This window comes from Carettochelys insculpta, chromosome 9 (assembly GCF_033958435.1).
Source record: "Carettochelys insculpta isolate YL-2023 chromosome 9, ASM3395843v1, whole genome shotgun sequence".
Lineage (NCBI taxonomy): Eukaryota > Metazoa > Chordata > Testudines > Carettochelyidae > Carettochelys > Carettochelys insculpta.
In genome coordinates, this window is record NC_134145.1 from 11,254,426 (window position 1) to 11,270,212 (window position 15,787).

General features: G+C 45.4%; 2 protein-coding genes across 2 annotated transcripts in view; one reads left to right on the forward strand and one right to left on the reverse strand.

The window, feature by feature from the left end:
• Positions 1 to 3,356: 3,356 nt before the first annotated feature.
• Positions 3,357 to 8,317, reverse strand: COA7 (cytochrome c oxidase assembly factor 7). The gene is made up of 3 exons (XM_075002634.1): positions 6,906 to 8,317; positions 6,333 to 6,473; positions 3,357 to 4,879 (listed from the first exon to the last, which is right to left on the reverse strand). The coding sequence occupies exons 1-3, from the start codon at positions 7,009 to 7,011 to the stop codon at positions 4,431 to 4,433; spliced, it is 696 nt and encodes a 231-aa protein (XP_074858735.1). The 5' UTR covers positions 7,012 to 8,317; the 3' UTR covers positions 3,357 to 4,430.
• A 616-nt stretch (positions 8,318 to 8,933) lies between these two features.
• The window catches only part of ZYG11B (zyg-11 family member B, cell cycle regulator), a 39,136-nt gene continuing 32,282 nt past the window's right edge, over positions 8,934 to 15,787 (forward strand). Inside the window, exon 1 of the mRNA XM_075002764.1 lies at positions 8,934 to 9,064. Coding sequence (XP_074858865.1) covers positions 9,062 to 9,064 — 3 coding nt within the window. The 5' untranslated portion in view covers positions 8,934 to 9,061. The remainder of the gene's footprint in view (positions 9,065 to 15,787) is intronic.

The window sequence follows — 15,787 nt, forward strand, 5'->3', positions numbered from 1 at the left end:
CAAGACTCTAGTATTTGGCATAATGGATGGCTCGAATAGGAGAGGCAGACCCCACAGAGAATGGATAGATGATGTAGTAGATTGGTGCAGAGCTAGTTTACAGAAACTAAGCCACTCTGCACTGGACAGGGAAAAATGGAAGGAAATAGTGAGAGAAGCATCAGACACCAATGAGCACTGAGCCCACGGTTATTGATGATGATGATGATGATGAAAAAGTCCAGATTCAGAAGTTGACAGAGAAGCAGGAATCTATTGCTAATAGGTTGTTGTTTTTCTGCTTTGCACATAATTGCTGTTTGTGCATTCACAAGAACCATACAATAACCAGTGCATAAATGATGTAAGATGGTAAAGTGGAAAAATAACATCTTTCTGTTTGACTACAAACCCATATAATAATAAAACTTCTTTAAAATGCTGACCCATAAAGGACAGTATAGCACTAGACTCTTGGCATATCTTCATTACAGGGAAGATCAACTCTGCTGCAGTTAATCTTCCAGAGTTTGATTTAGTGCAACTAAACACTAAAATGAATTTACACAGGCTCTCGAAATCAGAGGGTCCTTTTGAAAGGTCCCCAATTACACAGGCGGCATGCATGTTGAAAACAGCACTTTTGAATCATGCACAGCCACCATTATACTAATGAGGCACTGCATATTCATGTCAGTGCCTCATTAGCATCTTCTGAAATCCCTCTTTAACATGCCCCTTCTGAAAGGAGGGGGCTAGTGTGGCCACACCCTCAGTGCATCTAGTCACTTTTGACTATCTTGGTCTTTAGATATGAGAGGCAGAACTAGTAGCATAGAAGGTATATTTCTGATACTACACTGCTTCTGCACTAATGGTATGCCACTGCTTTATCAGTAATTTACACCAGTGAAGGAGAAGTCTCTTTCTAATTTTTGTTAAATACAAAAATACATTCATGTCCTCTTCTAGGTTTCCCCAATGACTCAAAGAAAGTAAGAGGACACACTTCAATGAGAATTCCACAGCACAGCCACTTTTTCCAGCTGAATGGATTGCTCATAAATGGCACATGGGCTAGTGCAGAGATAGCCACAGAACTTCGAAAAGGGCACGATAATGAACCTAATGGAAAGATGCGATTAAGGTGTTCTCATGAATATGCAGTGCCTCATTAGCATAATGGCAGCCACAGCACTTCAACAGTGCTGCTTTCGATCACGCACGGCTTGTCTACAGGGGGTTCTTTTCAAAAGGACCCTGCACACTTCGAAATCCCCTTATTCCTATAACCAAATAGGAATAAGGGGATTTCGAAGTGCTGTGGCCGCCATTATGCTAATGAGGTGCTGCATATTCATGGGAGCACATCATTACCATCTTTCAGTTAGGTTCATTATCATGCCCCTTTTGAAGTTCTGGGGCTAGTGTAGACATAGCTATTGTATTTACTATAGTTACAGTCTTACTAGAGACACTTCCCCCCACCCCACTCTTTGCAGGGGTGGTGGGGGGAAACTGACCACACTTTGCCACCTGGGAGCTCACACAGCAAGGCTGCCTGAACTGCAGCTAGCCCATGGCCCTCAATTTCCCTCACACAGCCACTTTGCAGACCAACCCTGGACCAGCTGGGGGCTCAAGCAGCAAGGCTGCTGGAGTCCCAGTTAGTGCAGGGGTTGGTTAATTTCCCCTTGCAGAGGCTTTGCAGAGTAGCTGGGGGAGGGAAATTGATGACCCCACACAAGCTGGGACTAGGCAGCCTTGCACCTTGAGCCTTCAGCTATGGCGGTGTCTTCTAAGAGTGCTGTGAAATTTCATCAATTCCCCCACCCCTTGGTTCTGCAAAGAGCTGGGGTGGGAGGAAGGGAAATTGATGACATTTCTGTGGTATAATTAAACAGTTCTCGCAGCCCATCGGTTGAAAACCACTGCAGGAAAGCACTCGCCTACATTCTCAAAGTCAGGGTCACAGCTTTGCTCCAAGAAATATTTAATTATTTGTACAAAGTGAAACAGCTTCATCAGGGTAGAGGGACCCATCCCAGAATAACCTAAAGCAGGGGCAGGCAAGATCGAGTCCAAGGGCTGCATCTGGCCCACAGCTGTCCCCTATGGTAGCGGAGGGAGAGAGCTTTGGGTGCTGCCTCTGCTCTGCAGCAAAATCTCTCAGCTCCCATTGGCCTGAAATCAGAGCTGAGAGATTTTGCTGGGGACGGGGAGGGGAGAGACACACAGTGTAGCACAATTTCTCAGCTCCCATTCTCCAGTTTCCAGCCAACAGGAGCTGAGAGATTTTGCTGGGGGCAGGAGCAGTGCACAAACCAGCCAATAGGAGCTGATTTTGTGGGGGGTAGGAACACTGAAGCACAATTTCACAGCTCCCATCGGCTGGGTTCCAGTCAATAGGAGTTTAGGGATTTTACTGGTGGGGTGGGGACAGCCCACCCCTCACAGAGCAGTCAGCCACATGGAACAGCCAGTGTGTTGGGGCTGCTAAAATGAAGACACTAGAGGTTAAGGATGATGGCAGAAGTATGAAATAAAGTAGAAAAGAAGAGTAATGACTGGGGAGGGATTTGCTTCTGAATTCCTTGTGCAGCCAAGTTCCTCAGCAAAGTCAAGCCAACAAGAACCACCTGATAAAAGCCTTCATTAATCCATAATACTGACATTCTAAAAACACAGGACGGTGAACATATGAAGGCAGGTAATTCAAAATAGCTTCACTGCAGAAATTACACTAAAATGTGGAGTTAACTGTAAGTGGAACAGCTCTCAGTTTTTTTAAAATTGGTACCATTTAGGGGAAATAAAAATGAAATGCAGCTTCACCATACAAACCAGGGATATTAAAACAATTAACCAGTTAAATGAGCACAGTTAAAGGGTTAATCATTTTGATTCAGCTCCTGTCACCTGGCCTACCACCCAGCCATGGCTGTGGAGTCCTGACAAGTGTCCCCTGCAAGATGAGTGCTTAGGCAGCTGCCCAGGAGATATTCAGTTGCCACCCAGTTGATTACCAGAATGCCTACAGCCAGTGGGAAGCATGTGTTTCTACTCATGGTGCACATCCATGCACGCACTGGTGCAAAAAACAAAATTTATCCCACCCATGGATGGAAAAATTTAGCAGGAACATTGGTCTCGAAGTTCAGCCTACCATGGCTGGGGCTGCTCTGCCTCACCATGTCTGGCTGATGAAAGAGTTTACTGACAAGTGTGGCTTAGTGTTTCACCAACACTAACTGGTTAACCATTCAACATACCTAATACAAAGACACGCACTTTTATGGTGGTCTCATTTTAAATGAAGAAAGCACTGTAAGCTTTTAGAACAGAAGCTCTCAGGGGCAAAAGATAGAAAAATCCACCGTAGTTTACCATATAATTGTTTTTAATAACAATAGCAATGTCACATTCTTAAGTTCTTAGTTCACTCCAAAATGCCCAATGACTAATATTAAAGTTTTGCTTGAGTGAGGATTTCTTGATTGTGCCCCCCCATTTTAAAAATCATTCAAGTTGTATACAAGAATTGAAGTCTTCAGTAAAACATTGAACCCATTTGTAAGAGATTTAAGACAATCTACACAAATCACGCTTACTTAGTGGCATACAGAGGCATCTATTCTACATACAATTTACTTGACTTTCAAGAAATAAAGATTTATATATGTACATCTGGGTTTTAAAACTTCACTCATCAGATATGTTCCCTGTAAGCTGCATGGCTACATAGCAACCTACTTGGAGTGCAGGACTGTGAAGGCTCTGGCTGGTGGTGCAAGCTCTGGGGTGAGGCTGGGCATGAGGGTCTCCAGGCTCAGCAGAGAGGTGGGGTGGTATGGGGTGGTGAGGATTCAGGTAGGGCTGGAAATGAGGGGTTTGGGGGCAGGCTGCCCCAAGACTGTGGTGGGGAGAGAGGCTTACTGTCATTTAGCTCTTCCTGCAGTAGTACCTACCTAAACGTGAGAGTCTGTGGAGAAACAGTGCTCTAGAGCACGTGTTCCTCTATGTAGCATCTCTTATGTTCCCAGTAATATCCCAAGTAGTACCTGAAATTAGAGACAGTTTTGCATAGCTTGGTCTGAGTAATCATGCACACACATTTTTTGTGTGGGTGTGAATGACTGAAGCCATAAGTCAGCACACAGAATTGCATCTTCAGTTGTAAAAGCTAGTTCCCCCATTCCTTTAAAATCTAGCCCTGAACGTTTGTTCATTTGAAAGACTGTTCTGTGTTAAAGCACTAACTTTTCAAATAATGGCACACCAAAGCATACATGCATCAGGTATGTCCACAAAATAAAAATATGAACATGCAAACACATACACACAGATGATTTTTGTCAGTGCAACAGGTATGGACCTTTTGTTTGTTTGCAGTAAGGTTTATGCATCAATTAAAAGTGCAGTCTTAGAAGTCTGCGAATGATTTATTGAATTTATTCACCAAAAGTTAAGGCTCTAGAGGCTTCCTGCTGTTCTTTATGTAGGTCTCTTGCCCTATTTTTTAAAGCCTCTGCCTTGGCATCATTCTTTTCAATTCCATCTCCTAGTTTGTACATTCGACTGGCATTGGCACATGCCCACACATGACCCATGTCACATGCCTTCAAAGAGTATTTCAAAGCCAAGTTCATGTCCTTTGGAATCCCTGGTGCTCCCTGAAGATATATTGTACTAAGATTAAAGCAACTAGGGGCAAAATAGCCATCACATGCTTTAGTGTAATAGTCCCTGGCAAGCACTGGGTCTGGTTTGCCATCATTTATTTGCCCATCATGTGCTAACAGTCCAATGTTGTGGCAAGCATTTATTGATTTCTTCCCACCCTTTTTACAAGACTTCAGAAAGCAGTTGTAGGCAGTTTTCAAATCTTGGGTGAGGCCACCTTCAGAATTAAAAAAAAAACAAACAAACAAGTTTATGTAAAGAACATACTCAAAATAGCGAAAGGCATGTTTTCTTTCACAGGATTTTTCAGTACTCTTTTGGAAGCATATAGCTATCAGTAATCTATGTTATAAATGTGGACTATACCTCAGAGAATCAAGACTTAGTCTACATTAAACAAGATTTATTCATCTAACTATACCAGCTAAAGACCTCTACTGTTGGTATAATTTATACGAGTTCACTGAACAAAATGAGCTATATCAGCCCAAAGTATTTTTTGCCAGTATAACTATGTCTCTACTAAATAAAGAAAGAAATGTAATCAGATGACAACTCAGCCTAGGTTTCTTCAAGATAGAAAACATGACCATGATTGACTACAACAGGCAAAAGTATTAGTTTGCTGTAGAGGGTGTTTTCCATTATGAATTTTATACATATCAGTTTTCCAACTCCTCCTGTTTTGTAGCCAGTTGATATTAGCATAAGAAGTTCCAACTGTTTCTTCAGGCCTCATCCTTCTCTTAAAGTCAACTACAGCAGCCAAAGGCCTTTACTATCTCAACAAAATGAGTTATAAAAAGATCGCCAAAAATATAAAAGATATGCATAGTCTCTTCAAAAGTTATATCTGGTTATTTTGAAGGGGGACCAAAAACTGATCTGTTTCTTTACTTAGAATTCCTAATACAAGATTTCCCCTGCCATGACAACTGGAAATGTGAGCCATTGAACCAAACTGTGAGCCCTGTACATGATAGAAAGCAGGTCAAACTAGAGGGTGCAGCAACATTTCCAGCATCCCTTGTTCCAGCACACGTGTGCGTGAATCAGCTGTCACAGGCCAGCCACAGATTTTTCTTTACTGCATAGCCATACACTGAGCCTAAGACAAGCCAGAATCCAGGGTTCTAGCCATACTGCTTTGCAGTGTAGATGTGGCCTTGCTACACAAATGATCCAGGAGTCTGGCAAAAGTATGTCATTCTCTGCAGGGTAAAATTTTTCCATGATATTTCAGGGACAAAGAGATACAGTACCCATATTTTGGGGGGAACTAGGAAATCTAGGGTATGGAGGGCTGTAATCAGCCTTACACAATGTAGTGCAGATGCTAGAACCCCAACAATTCCTAACCTGGGGTTATATATAATGTTGATGTTCAAAACAAAGGTTAATAAACCCAGGATCTGCTAACCTGAGTTTTACTAATTTTGGTCTTATGTTGCAGTGTAGAAATACCTGGAGCGATCACCAAAAACAAACAACAATGAGAATGACCAAAAGAAACCTGTCCAAGGACTGAAAGGTTAACTCATAATAAAGTGATGCCTAGGAATCCCAATACACCTTGTCAAATACCAGAGAACTAGCTCACAAGAACAGCCTCAAAACTGCCTTTCTATCCAAGGAGTGGAAAAAGAGACAGAACCAACACTGTTTCTCACCTTTCCCAGTTCCATAATAAGCACCAAGTTTATAGCAACTCTCAGTATGCTCATTCTTGTCACAGTTTTCTTTTAGCACCTTGGCAGCTGCTTCAAAGTCCTTCTTCACCCCCTCCAAATAATCAGCCAGTCGATGGCAACCTGCGAGGAAGACAGGGATTACAGTTTACAAAGCAGACTCTTGCCAAACCATTTCGTGCCGCAACACAAACGGCCCAAGACGCAAAGTTCTCACCCGTCACGTCTTCTGTGACACAAACCCGGGGAAGCCTTAACGTGAGCTCCGAATTTGTTGCCAAACCCGGTTTCCCAGCAGCCGCCCAGGAGCACACTGCAGGCACAGACACATGCCCGGCCCGGCAGAGAAGCAACCCCGGCTGTCTGCAAGCAGAGCTGGCTTGAATGACAACACCACAAGCACGTCCCACAGCGGGGTCGGGGCAAAGAGAGTTGCTGAGGCCCCAGTTTTGCCAGCTTTCCCGACCGGACGCCATTGCCACAAATGACGTTCGCTCGGGAAAGTTGGCACCCCGAGGACGCGGCGCTGACCCGCCCCCCAGCTTGTCCGCTTACCGTCCGGATCACGCTCCTTGTAGCACTGGTAACTGTACTCGATGCCCAGGTTCTCCAGGTAGCCCTTCACCTCCTCCTCATCCTCCAGGTTGATCAGCCCAGCCATCGCCGCCCCAAGGTGACCGGGTCGCGAGACGGGCGCACGTGCCACCTCACCAGCACCCGGAAGGAGATAAGTCCCGAGCGGCCAGGGAGCGGGGCGGGGCGGGGCGGAGCGGAGCGGAGCGCCGAGGAATCGATGAGTGGCTTCCGCCCCTTTGCAGAAACTGCGCGGGCGGGCCAGGCAGCGAGGGGAAAGTGAGGGCAGAGTGGCGGCTCCCAGCTAGTTGCCGCTGCAAGCTGCAACCCCGGTGCTGCCCGCAGATGAGGGTGGGGGTGTCCGAGCTCTCGCTAGCAGCGCGGCTTTGGGGACTAGGCTTTTTCGTTTTCCTTTCATTCTGTCTCTGGACCTTTGGTTCCCATCCCACCCCTTCTGCAGCCCACTTTGGGCCATTTTATTGCTGCAGGAACCTTCACTAAGTTGGCCGATATTATTTGGGTCTGTCTGTGCTCTTTTCCCAAAAGCCATTGGCCGTGGTTACACTAGCCCCTGCCTTTTGAAATAAGGATGCTAATGCGCCACTTTGGCAGATGCTAATAAGGTGCTATCATGAATATGCAGTGTCTCATTAGCATAATATTAGCCACACGTTTTTCAAAAGTGCCACTTTTGAAATGCATGCCACCAGTGTAGACAGCGGCTTGTCGAAAGGGCCCCCTGGATGTTGAAAGCCCCTTCTTCCTAAAACCAGGAGCAGGCTGAGCATGAAGGGTTGGGGGGCAGGGATAGAAGGGGCAGAGAATGGGTGGCAGGTGAAGGCACACCGAGGGAAGGCAAACTCAAGACCTACCCCTTCCATCCCAAAGTCTTCCCTTCTGCACCTCCCCAGGCCCTGCCCCTTACACAACTTTTCCTCTCTCCGTGCCCCCACCATGGAGCCAAGATACATTGTGAGCTGGACACTGGGCTGCCACTCCGTGGCCCCAGCTCTCCTTAGTGGTGGGAAGGCAGGCTGCCCTGCTGCAGCCTCAGCCTTCCCAGGCAGCTGGGGAGCATAGAGTTTTGGAGCAGAGGATGGGGGCCCTTAACTGGCACAGCTCCCAAGGGACACACATGATTCCACACCACAGGGAGAAACAGCAACAACCTGGCATTGCAAGTTCTCATAGTCAAAGCTGTATTCACTTCACTGTCAGTGCAGCTTTTATTTCAGTGAGTTTTGCACAAAGATGGAGGAATTTGGCCTTTGCATCCCAAAGTTCTGCAGCCACTGCTCATTATCCCAAACCTGCATTGTTGCACAAGTGGCTCATCATACTGGGATAACTGTTACCCCCTCTCGGCCATTTGTGGGGGCCAGAGGTGAACATAAGCAGATGTGTGGTGGAGCGCAGTTCAGGCAAGCGCTAGCTGAGCCGCAGCAAAAGCTAACAGGGAGCTACTTAAAAAGTGGTCAGGGACCTAGGTGCAATAGGAATGGATCTGTAAGAAATTTTAAGTCACTGTCACCTCTGGAAAAGCAACGAGGGGTCCTGTGGCACCTTATAGACTAACAGAAATGTATGTGCATAAGCTCATACATTTCTGTTAGTCTATCAGGTGCCACAGGACCCCTCGTTGCTGTTGCAGATCCAGACTAACCCGGCTACCCCCTCTGATACTTTTCACCTCTGGGTGGGGTAAACCCGTGTACAGGGGCTGGCAGCCTACCTCTCCCCCGCCGAGTTCCTCCTCCAGCCCCTCTTCTGCCTAACCGTAAAGCTGCTTGAATCTCCCAGGCCAGTTTCCGCCGCTGCGCAAACCCGGCCCATCCTCCCTGCGATTTGTCCCTTTGTAATGCTCGCAAGGAGCAGACTCTGAACTCACGTTAAGGGCAGAGTGAGGGCAGCAGCCACAGCAGCTGGGACTGAGCCTGCGCACATGGGGTGCGCATGCTCACGTGTCTCTCCCCAGTGAGTTGCGAGACCGGCTGGTGGAGCGCGGCGCCTTTAAGGGAGGCGGGACCAAGGCCCGGCCGCCCCTTAGCCGGCTGCTGCCGATTCTCTTCCAGGTCGATGGGGCGGCCCTGTAGCCCAGCTCGCAGCTGGGTGACGGAGCTGGGAGACCCGGCGCAGAGATGGTGAGTCCCTTCCACGGAGGGGGGCGGGCGCGCGCGGTTAAGGTAAACTCTCCGCTGGCTGCCGCGGCGGGCGGAGAGGCCCTCGCGGGGGCGGACCAGCGGGGAACGAGGCAGCCCCGACGGGCCCCGCTCGGGACTGACCTGCGGTCGCCGCGGTGCGGGCCAGTCCGTGTTTCCGGCGGGTCTCCCGCCTGAGGAGCGCTGGGGGGCTTGGGGGTGGATGTGCGCTGCGAGCTGCTTGTAACCGTCGTCAAGGCCGGGAGGGGCCGCGCGCTGTGAGGCGCGAGTTACGCTTCCCGGCAGCGGCGCGCTGTCTCGCGTGCCCTGTCGGAGCCGCCTCGGCGGCCGTCTGGAGGTACCGGTACCGGGCTCCTGCCCGCCTGCGGTCTGGGGAGCGGGCTGGTCTCTGGGCCCTTTTTCCCTCCCTGCCCAGCGGTGACCATGGTGGGCATGTACGGGTCTGTAAGTCGTTTGGTTTCAAACAACCAGCCTCCCTGGGACGGTGAGGTGGGTGCAGAGCCCGCGTGTCGATCGTCTCTCCCCCTCAGAGCTCCAGCTCGGGGGACTCCTGTCTACCCTGCAAAACGGAGTCACCCGCCCTAGAGCCCCACAGCTGTAGTTCGCTGACGGGAAGTCAGCTGACAGGGGCCAGCCAAGCGTGTTCGCGTGCAAGGTAGCTCCCCCGCAGGGCTTTAGTCTGTAATGACTTTGACTTACTCTGTGATACTAGCTGGGGTTCTGAGGGGGTGTTGACACTGGAATAAAAGACCTCTTGGACCCTGGGTCATCTGGCTCAGGCTGGAGCCTAGCCTCTGCCACTCTTCCCTCTGATGGGGTCTTAGAGTTTAGGCTGCAGCCCGAGCTTAAACGTCTGCAGTTGTGCATCTTGAGTCCCATGAGCCCAAGCTACCCACAAGTGTTTACTTGTGTAGATATACCCTGAGACAGACCCAACTTGCTGGGATTAATTGCCCCAGTATCAGCTCAGGTGGGAATGTCTACATTGTTATTTTTCGCATCCTATATTGAGTTCAAGTTTGTAGACTCAGGCTCTGAAATGCACTGGTGGGGTGGTGTTTTTTTTCCCCCCCTTCAGTACTGGTGCTGTTGAAAGTGCAATCCTGAGTGGATAAGACATTGATCTTTGTCATCTGAACAGAGTGAACAAGTGCAGATTGCACGGATTTGATTAGCTGCTCACTTTTCCCTCTGGTAGGGTATTAGATTAGGTTATATGGAGTGGAAGACAAAAAGTAGAAGGGGTGGGGGAGGAATTGTTTTCAGATTTTCCTCACTGCAAAAAGATTGTAGATTACATGGAGTGTTTCCACAGCTACTTTAAGGGCCTCCTGGCTCCCAGGTGTTTCAGTGAGACCAGCAGCTCACTTCTACAGGTTTGAATGCTTATGGGGGCATCACAAGATTCCATGTTTCACATCTTTTCTGTTGGGGCATTCAGGTCAGACCCCAAAGAGGCATCTGTCCCCTCACAGCTGCAACATGTAGTGTTCAGGTGAAGCTAGAACAAAGGAGGAACTAATGCAGAAAGTAAAAGGACTACACCAAACATCCAAAAGAGGCTATAATAGGAAAGTGAATGCAAACAGAAAATGGAAATACAGTTCAGTTGTGCAAGTCTCATGGTATAGAAGGTGTCTATCGGTCAGCTGGTTATAGGGGCAACAAGGACTTTACAAAAACATCTGGCAAATGCTGCTCTATGTTTCATAAGCTTTTTCAGAGTAGCAACAGTTAATTATCTTTAAAGCACTATTAGTTTAACAGTAGGATGAGTCATATTCCCTGTCACTACCAAAGCATTACAGTAGAAGAGATTGTTGACAAGGAAATACCTTTCATTTGTTAACTTGTTGCCTTTTTTTTAAAGGAGAATCACAAATTTCTCACAAGTGGGAATAATTTTTTAAAAAAAACAAAACCCTGAACTATACACTTTGCTTTTTATTATATTTAATGAGGCTTAAGCATATAGGTTACGTCTGCACTAGCACAAATCTTTGAAATTGCCATGCAAGTGGGCATTTTGAAAATTACTAATGAGGCGCTGAAATGCATATTCAGTACCTTGTTAGCATGCTGCTGGTTGTGGATCTTTGAAATTGCTGTGTTTGGCTGCCAGGCGGCTTGTCCAGATGGGGGTCCTTTTCGAAAGGCCCCACCAACTTCGAAATCCCCTTATTGCTGTCTGCTGATAGGAACAATTCTAATTGTAGAATCTGACAATGAGCCATTCCCCCCCTTGTCTGATCTGACTTGATTTTTCCTCTTTTGATACATACTACTGATAATGGGCCATTTCCACCTTGACTGAATAGACCTTGTCAGCTCTGGCCCTCTCTTTTACTGGGACCCCACTCTTTAAATACCCCTGTGAACCCCCCCCACTCGTGCATCTGATGAACTGGGTCTTTGCCCACGAAAGATTATGCTCCAAAATATTTATTAGTCTATAAGGTGCCACAGGACTCCTTGTTGTTCTCAAAGATATAGACTAACATAGCTACTTCTCTGATTATTTTTTTTTTAAGTTTTTCATTTAATTGCTCCATTTGGAAAGGTTTAAACTAGGAATGTAAAATCTGGTTTAATTTGTTAACTGGTTAAATGATTAAATGGGGGAGGAGAGGGGTGGCAGGGGAGATCAGCCCACCCTGTTTGGGCTGCAATGTTGTCCCCCTGCCCTGCTGTGGATGTGGGGGGTTGTTCTGGCCAGGTTGGAGCACCCCTGCCCACAGGGCTCCCGAGCAGAAGGCAGGGGCTGCTCTATCCATCACCAGTTAACAGTAACCAGTAAGCCTCATCCATTTAGGGTGAGGCTCACTGGTGAACCAATTAAACATTAACATTCCTAGTTTAAACTAAACCCAACATCACCTGAGAAAACCCTTTTATTTTGGGATAAGAGTGATCACACAGGCTAGAAGTACACTGTAGCCCTAGCTTGAAATAAGTTATGCAATTTGCACAATGCAAATTGTGTAGTATATTTTGAGACATCTTTTTTCAAACCTCGTGCAGGCTACTCTGCACCAGAATTTGAAATAAGTGCTTACTTCAAACTTCCTGCTAACCCTCGTACAGCGAGGGTTACTGGGAATAAAATACCACACTCAAAATAGTCCTGATATTTCGAATGTGGGTTTGGGTTTCTATTTCGGGATACAAATGTATCCCGAAATAGAAAGCACAGTGTAGCCTTACCCACAGGGAATTATACCAAAACAATTGGTAAAATTGGTAAAAATTAGCATAGACAAAATTTTAGTCTGAGGTTTAAAAAAAAAAAGTAGACTCACATTTAGAAAATAGTGAATATGATTGATTAAGGAAGTAATGGTAATAGGTCATGATGTTTATGGCCATGATGTAATATAGTTTTTAAGTAGTTCTGAGGAAATTCACCTATTAAATATTCTGTACATTCAAAAGCAATTTAAAAAACTTACAAAAAGACCAGTTATTGATTCTTTTTTTCCCTGACTATCCATCAGAAGTAGTAAATATCACTGTTCTGTAAAGCACTCCTTGCTTTCCTCTCCTTCCCTTTCACTAGCTCATCATCTTGAAAGCTGGGGAAAGCAGATGGATCTTGCATAGTGTCCTGAAACAGAGAATCAGTTTCTGTTATACCAAGATAGGTAAACTGGTTCCAGAATTGAGGGTTATTCACTAAATATCCTCTGCTAAGAACCCCTTACTTACATTTATACCAGAGGGCTGTCTGCTTCACTTTTTCAGTTGGCTTGGTATATCATGTCAAGAGAGCAGTACCAGTTTGGGCCCTTGCCTTGTCTTTATAGACTAAAAGAAACACTTTAATATTAAAATGACTTGGAGCAGGGAGAAATTTAAAAGGCAGTGCATTTTTACGTGAAAATCTAGTTTTGGGGAGTTGGAAGTGAGACAGGTCTTATCCCTGTAACTACAGTTAAATATCTTTTAATTAAATCTTCATAAACAGTACCAATTATAGTATTTGGCCTAAACTGCCAATGCTGCAAAATACATGGTCAATGAACTGATGTGCTGTTAATATGTACCTCTAGTTCAGAATTTTAGGTGCATGAATATACACTACTTCCCTTCATTTCTATGTTAGAGATTGTTAACAACATTTGTTTTAAAATGTTGGGTGAATTTCAGGACTTGTTAACATGGTGCTTCAGTTTTAGTACATACTAGCTGGGATGTAAGTTCTAGTTTATAGCAGGGTGTCGCACGCTTACTAGCCCCATGGTTCCTGCTGAAAGTTCCCTAATACACATTAACATGTTACTAATCCTTCTCTTAGTCCTACAAAATTAGGTTAACGTAAGTCCACTTAAACCAGCCTATTATGCGTGTCATCTCTGTTTCTGGGTGTGCCAGGGATCCTTCTCATTCTCCACACATGGTGTGTAGAAAGTGAGGCCCCACAGAGACTTAAAAACGCCTTGCCTATACATAGCCATTACCTTAAAACTTCCCAGGGTCACAGGTTCCCTGACCCCATGGGGGTGGGGTGGGGTGGGGTAGTCTGCTGCCACCACCCAAGAGGGAAAAGACCCCCTCACCCAGGAAGATACACTCGGGATGTCTTCCTGTGGGGTACCACAAATTCTTAAACCTCCCTCAGGAGAGGGCTTAGAAACAAAAAACAAAAAAAAAAAAAAAACCCCACTAATTCAGTAGCTGATCATTCAGTCTAAGTCAAACAGCAGAAAAGAGAAAAAACAGAGCAGCCAGGTCCAACCAAATTTAAAATAAAACATAATCTGATTGTGCGTACCTGTATGTTTCCCTTGTACGTACACCTCTATGGCTGATTTTACAATGGTCAGGATATTTATGGGACTCATTTCGATTGCCTCCTTCTCCCTCCCATCTTTCTCTCTGCACTTGTGCTCAGTTTAAACAAAGCTACTTCTCTGCTTTTGGCTCACCTGTGATTTAGGTTACCTCAGGGAGATTAACCGCTTCCCTGCACTCATTCATGACAGCGTGCAACTAAGTTCTAATCACAAATGTTTCTGAGCACACCTCCAGTCCCACAAATCCCATATCAGTTACTCCTAAGGAAACCAAATGTAAAGTCACCTTTAATGTGCAATGTAGAGGAAAATAACTTCTCTTTTTAGACAGCGCTCAAGGTCTTCTGTGTATAGCCGTTACTAGGGGAAAAAATTTTTACTGTCACAGATGTGATTGCTCTTAAATTTTTGACAGTATGCTATTGAAAATGAAGAAGGGAATAAATCCGTGTCCTTGGATCGAAGGTAACGAACCAAGGTAATTCTGCTGTGTTGGAAAGTTGATTTTTGTTATCTCCTATTTTAAAAAGTACTGTGCTATTTATGTTTACAAGTGACATAGAGCACATCCCCTTCTGTAATGGAGACCGAGAAGAAGCAGCAATCATAAGGCATTTTTGGCTAGAGAAACAAATTGAGCTCTTAAAGTTGATATAGGTTTCTCAGGAAGATCCATATCTCCCTATTTAAATTCTATCAGTGTTCTGGAAAAATCTTCAAAGCTTTTACGCTGATTCATAAAATATAGGCTAATTAAGCGAAAGCTACTCTTTATTTTTCTTTTTCCTAGAAAGAGTCTGAGATATAAGAACTTTCAATGAAGCAAATGAATTTGCAGTCATTATTGAGGATAGTGAAGCTAGCCTTTTTTTGTTGGTTAGGCCAGAGCAGTCTGCTTGATACAAGATGTCAGATATACTTGTTGGTATAGTGTATAATGAGCATACAGCAAACCCTCAAGTTACGTGGGGGGTTGCATTCCTGCAACCCCCGGGTAACTCAGATTTTTGCACAAGTCAGGGGGATATGGAAACCAGGCTGCAGCCTGGTTCCCAGCTCACCTGGGCTAGCAGGAGCCAGGAAACAGGAGGTAGCCTGATTACTGCCTCCCTGCTGCTTGCAGGACTGGGGAAACTGACCAGCTAGCTCCCAGCTCCCCTCCCCTTGCAGAGCTGGGAAACTGACCAGCCCTGGTCCTTCCACAGCCACATATTGGGGCAAAACAAGGAGAAGGGGCTCTTAGCATGCCTAGCTACCTGCAGTTGTGGGCAGCTAGGCCATCTGACAGCCACAAAGCAGCTTCAAGTTGTGCCTAAATCAAGGTTAAAGTGAGTTATGCACAACTTGAAGCTGCATATTTTGGGGGCTTACTATATGTGATTTGTGGTTTGCATACTTCTGTTTCAGAAGACATTCAGGAAAACATGGTTGAATGTTCTTGATAAAGTAATCCTCTTTATTAATCTTAAACTAATACAAGACTGGTTGGATTTAGGAATCAGTAATTCAAGAATGTGAAGTAGCCCTTTATAAATTATACTGTCTGTAAATATAGAAACTTCATATACGACAAAACACTTCCTCTTTAATAAACAATTTATTGGGATATGGTGGGAAGCAGTTTTAGGACGTGTTCTGTTTTATTTGTTGGGGAGAGAATTCTGTGTGTAGTAAACCTGCCCAACACACTCCTTTACGTGCTTATAATCAGAATTTGAATTGAAGGAGGCATTGCGCTTCAGTCTATCATATCCAGTAGGAGGTTATTAGATGCTGAAATTTATTTTAATAACTTACATGTACTAGTAACAAAATATTTTGTAGTTTTTCATAGTTATTTGTGTTTAATAAAACATTTATTAAAATAGTCATTTCTAAACAAAGGTTTTTTAAAAAGTTATAGAAAACTATT

Excerpts from the sequence above, each read along its gene's own strand:
- COA7 (XM_075002634.1), bottom strand. The coding sequence starts at position 7,011 with ATGGCTGGGCTGATCAACCTGGAGGATGAGGAGGAGGTGAAGGGCTAC. Across the intron at positions 6,474-6,905 it reads CAAGGAGCGTGATCCGGACG|GTTGCCATCGACTGGCTGAT; the intron begins GTAAGCGGACAA and ends TCTTCCTCGCAG. Across the intron at positions 4,880-6,332 it reads TTATTATGGAACTGGGAAAG|GTGGCCTCACCCAAGATTTG; the intron begins GTGAGAAACAGT and ends TTAATTCTGAAG.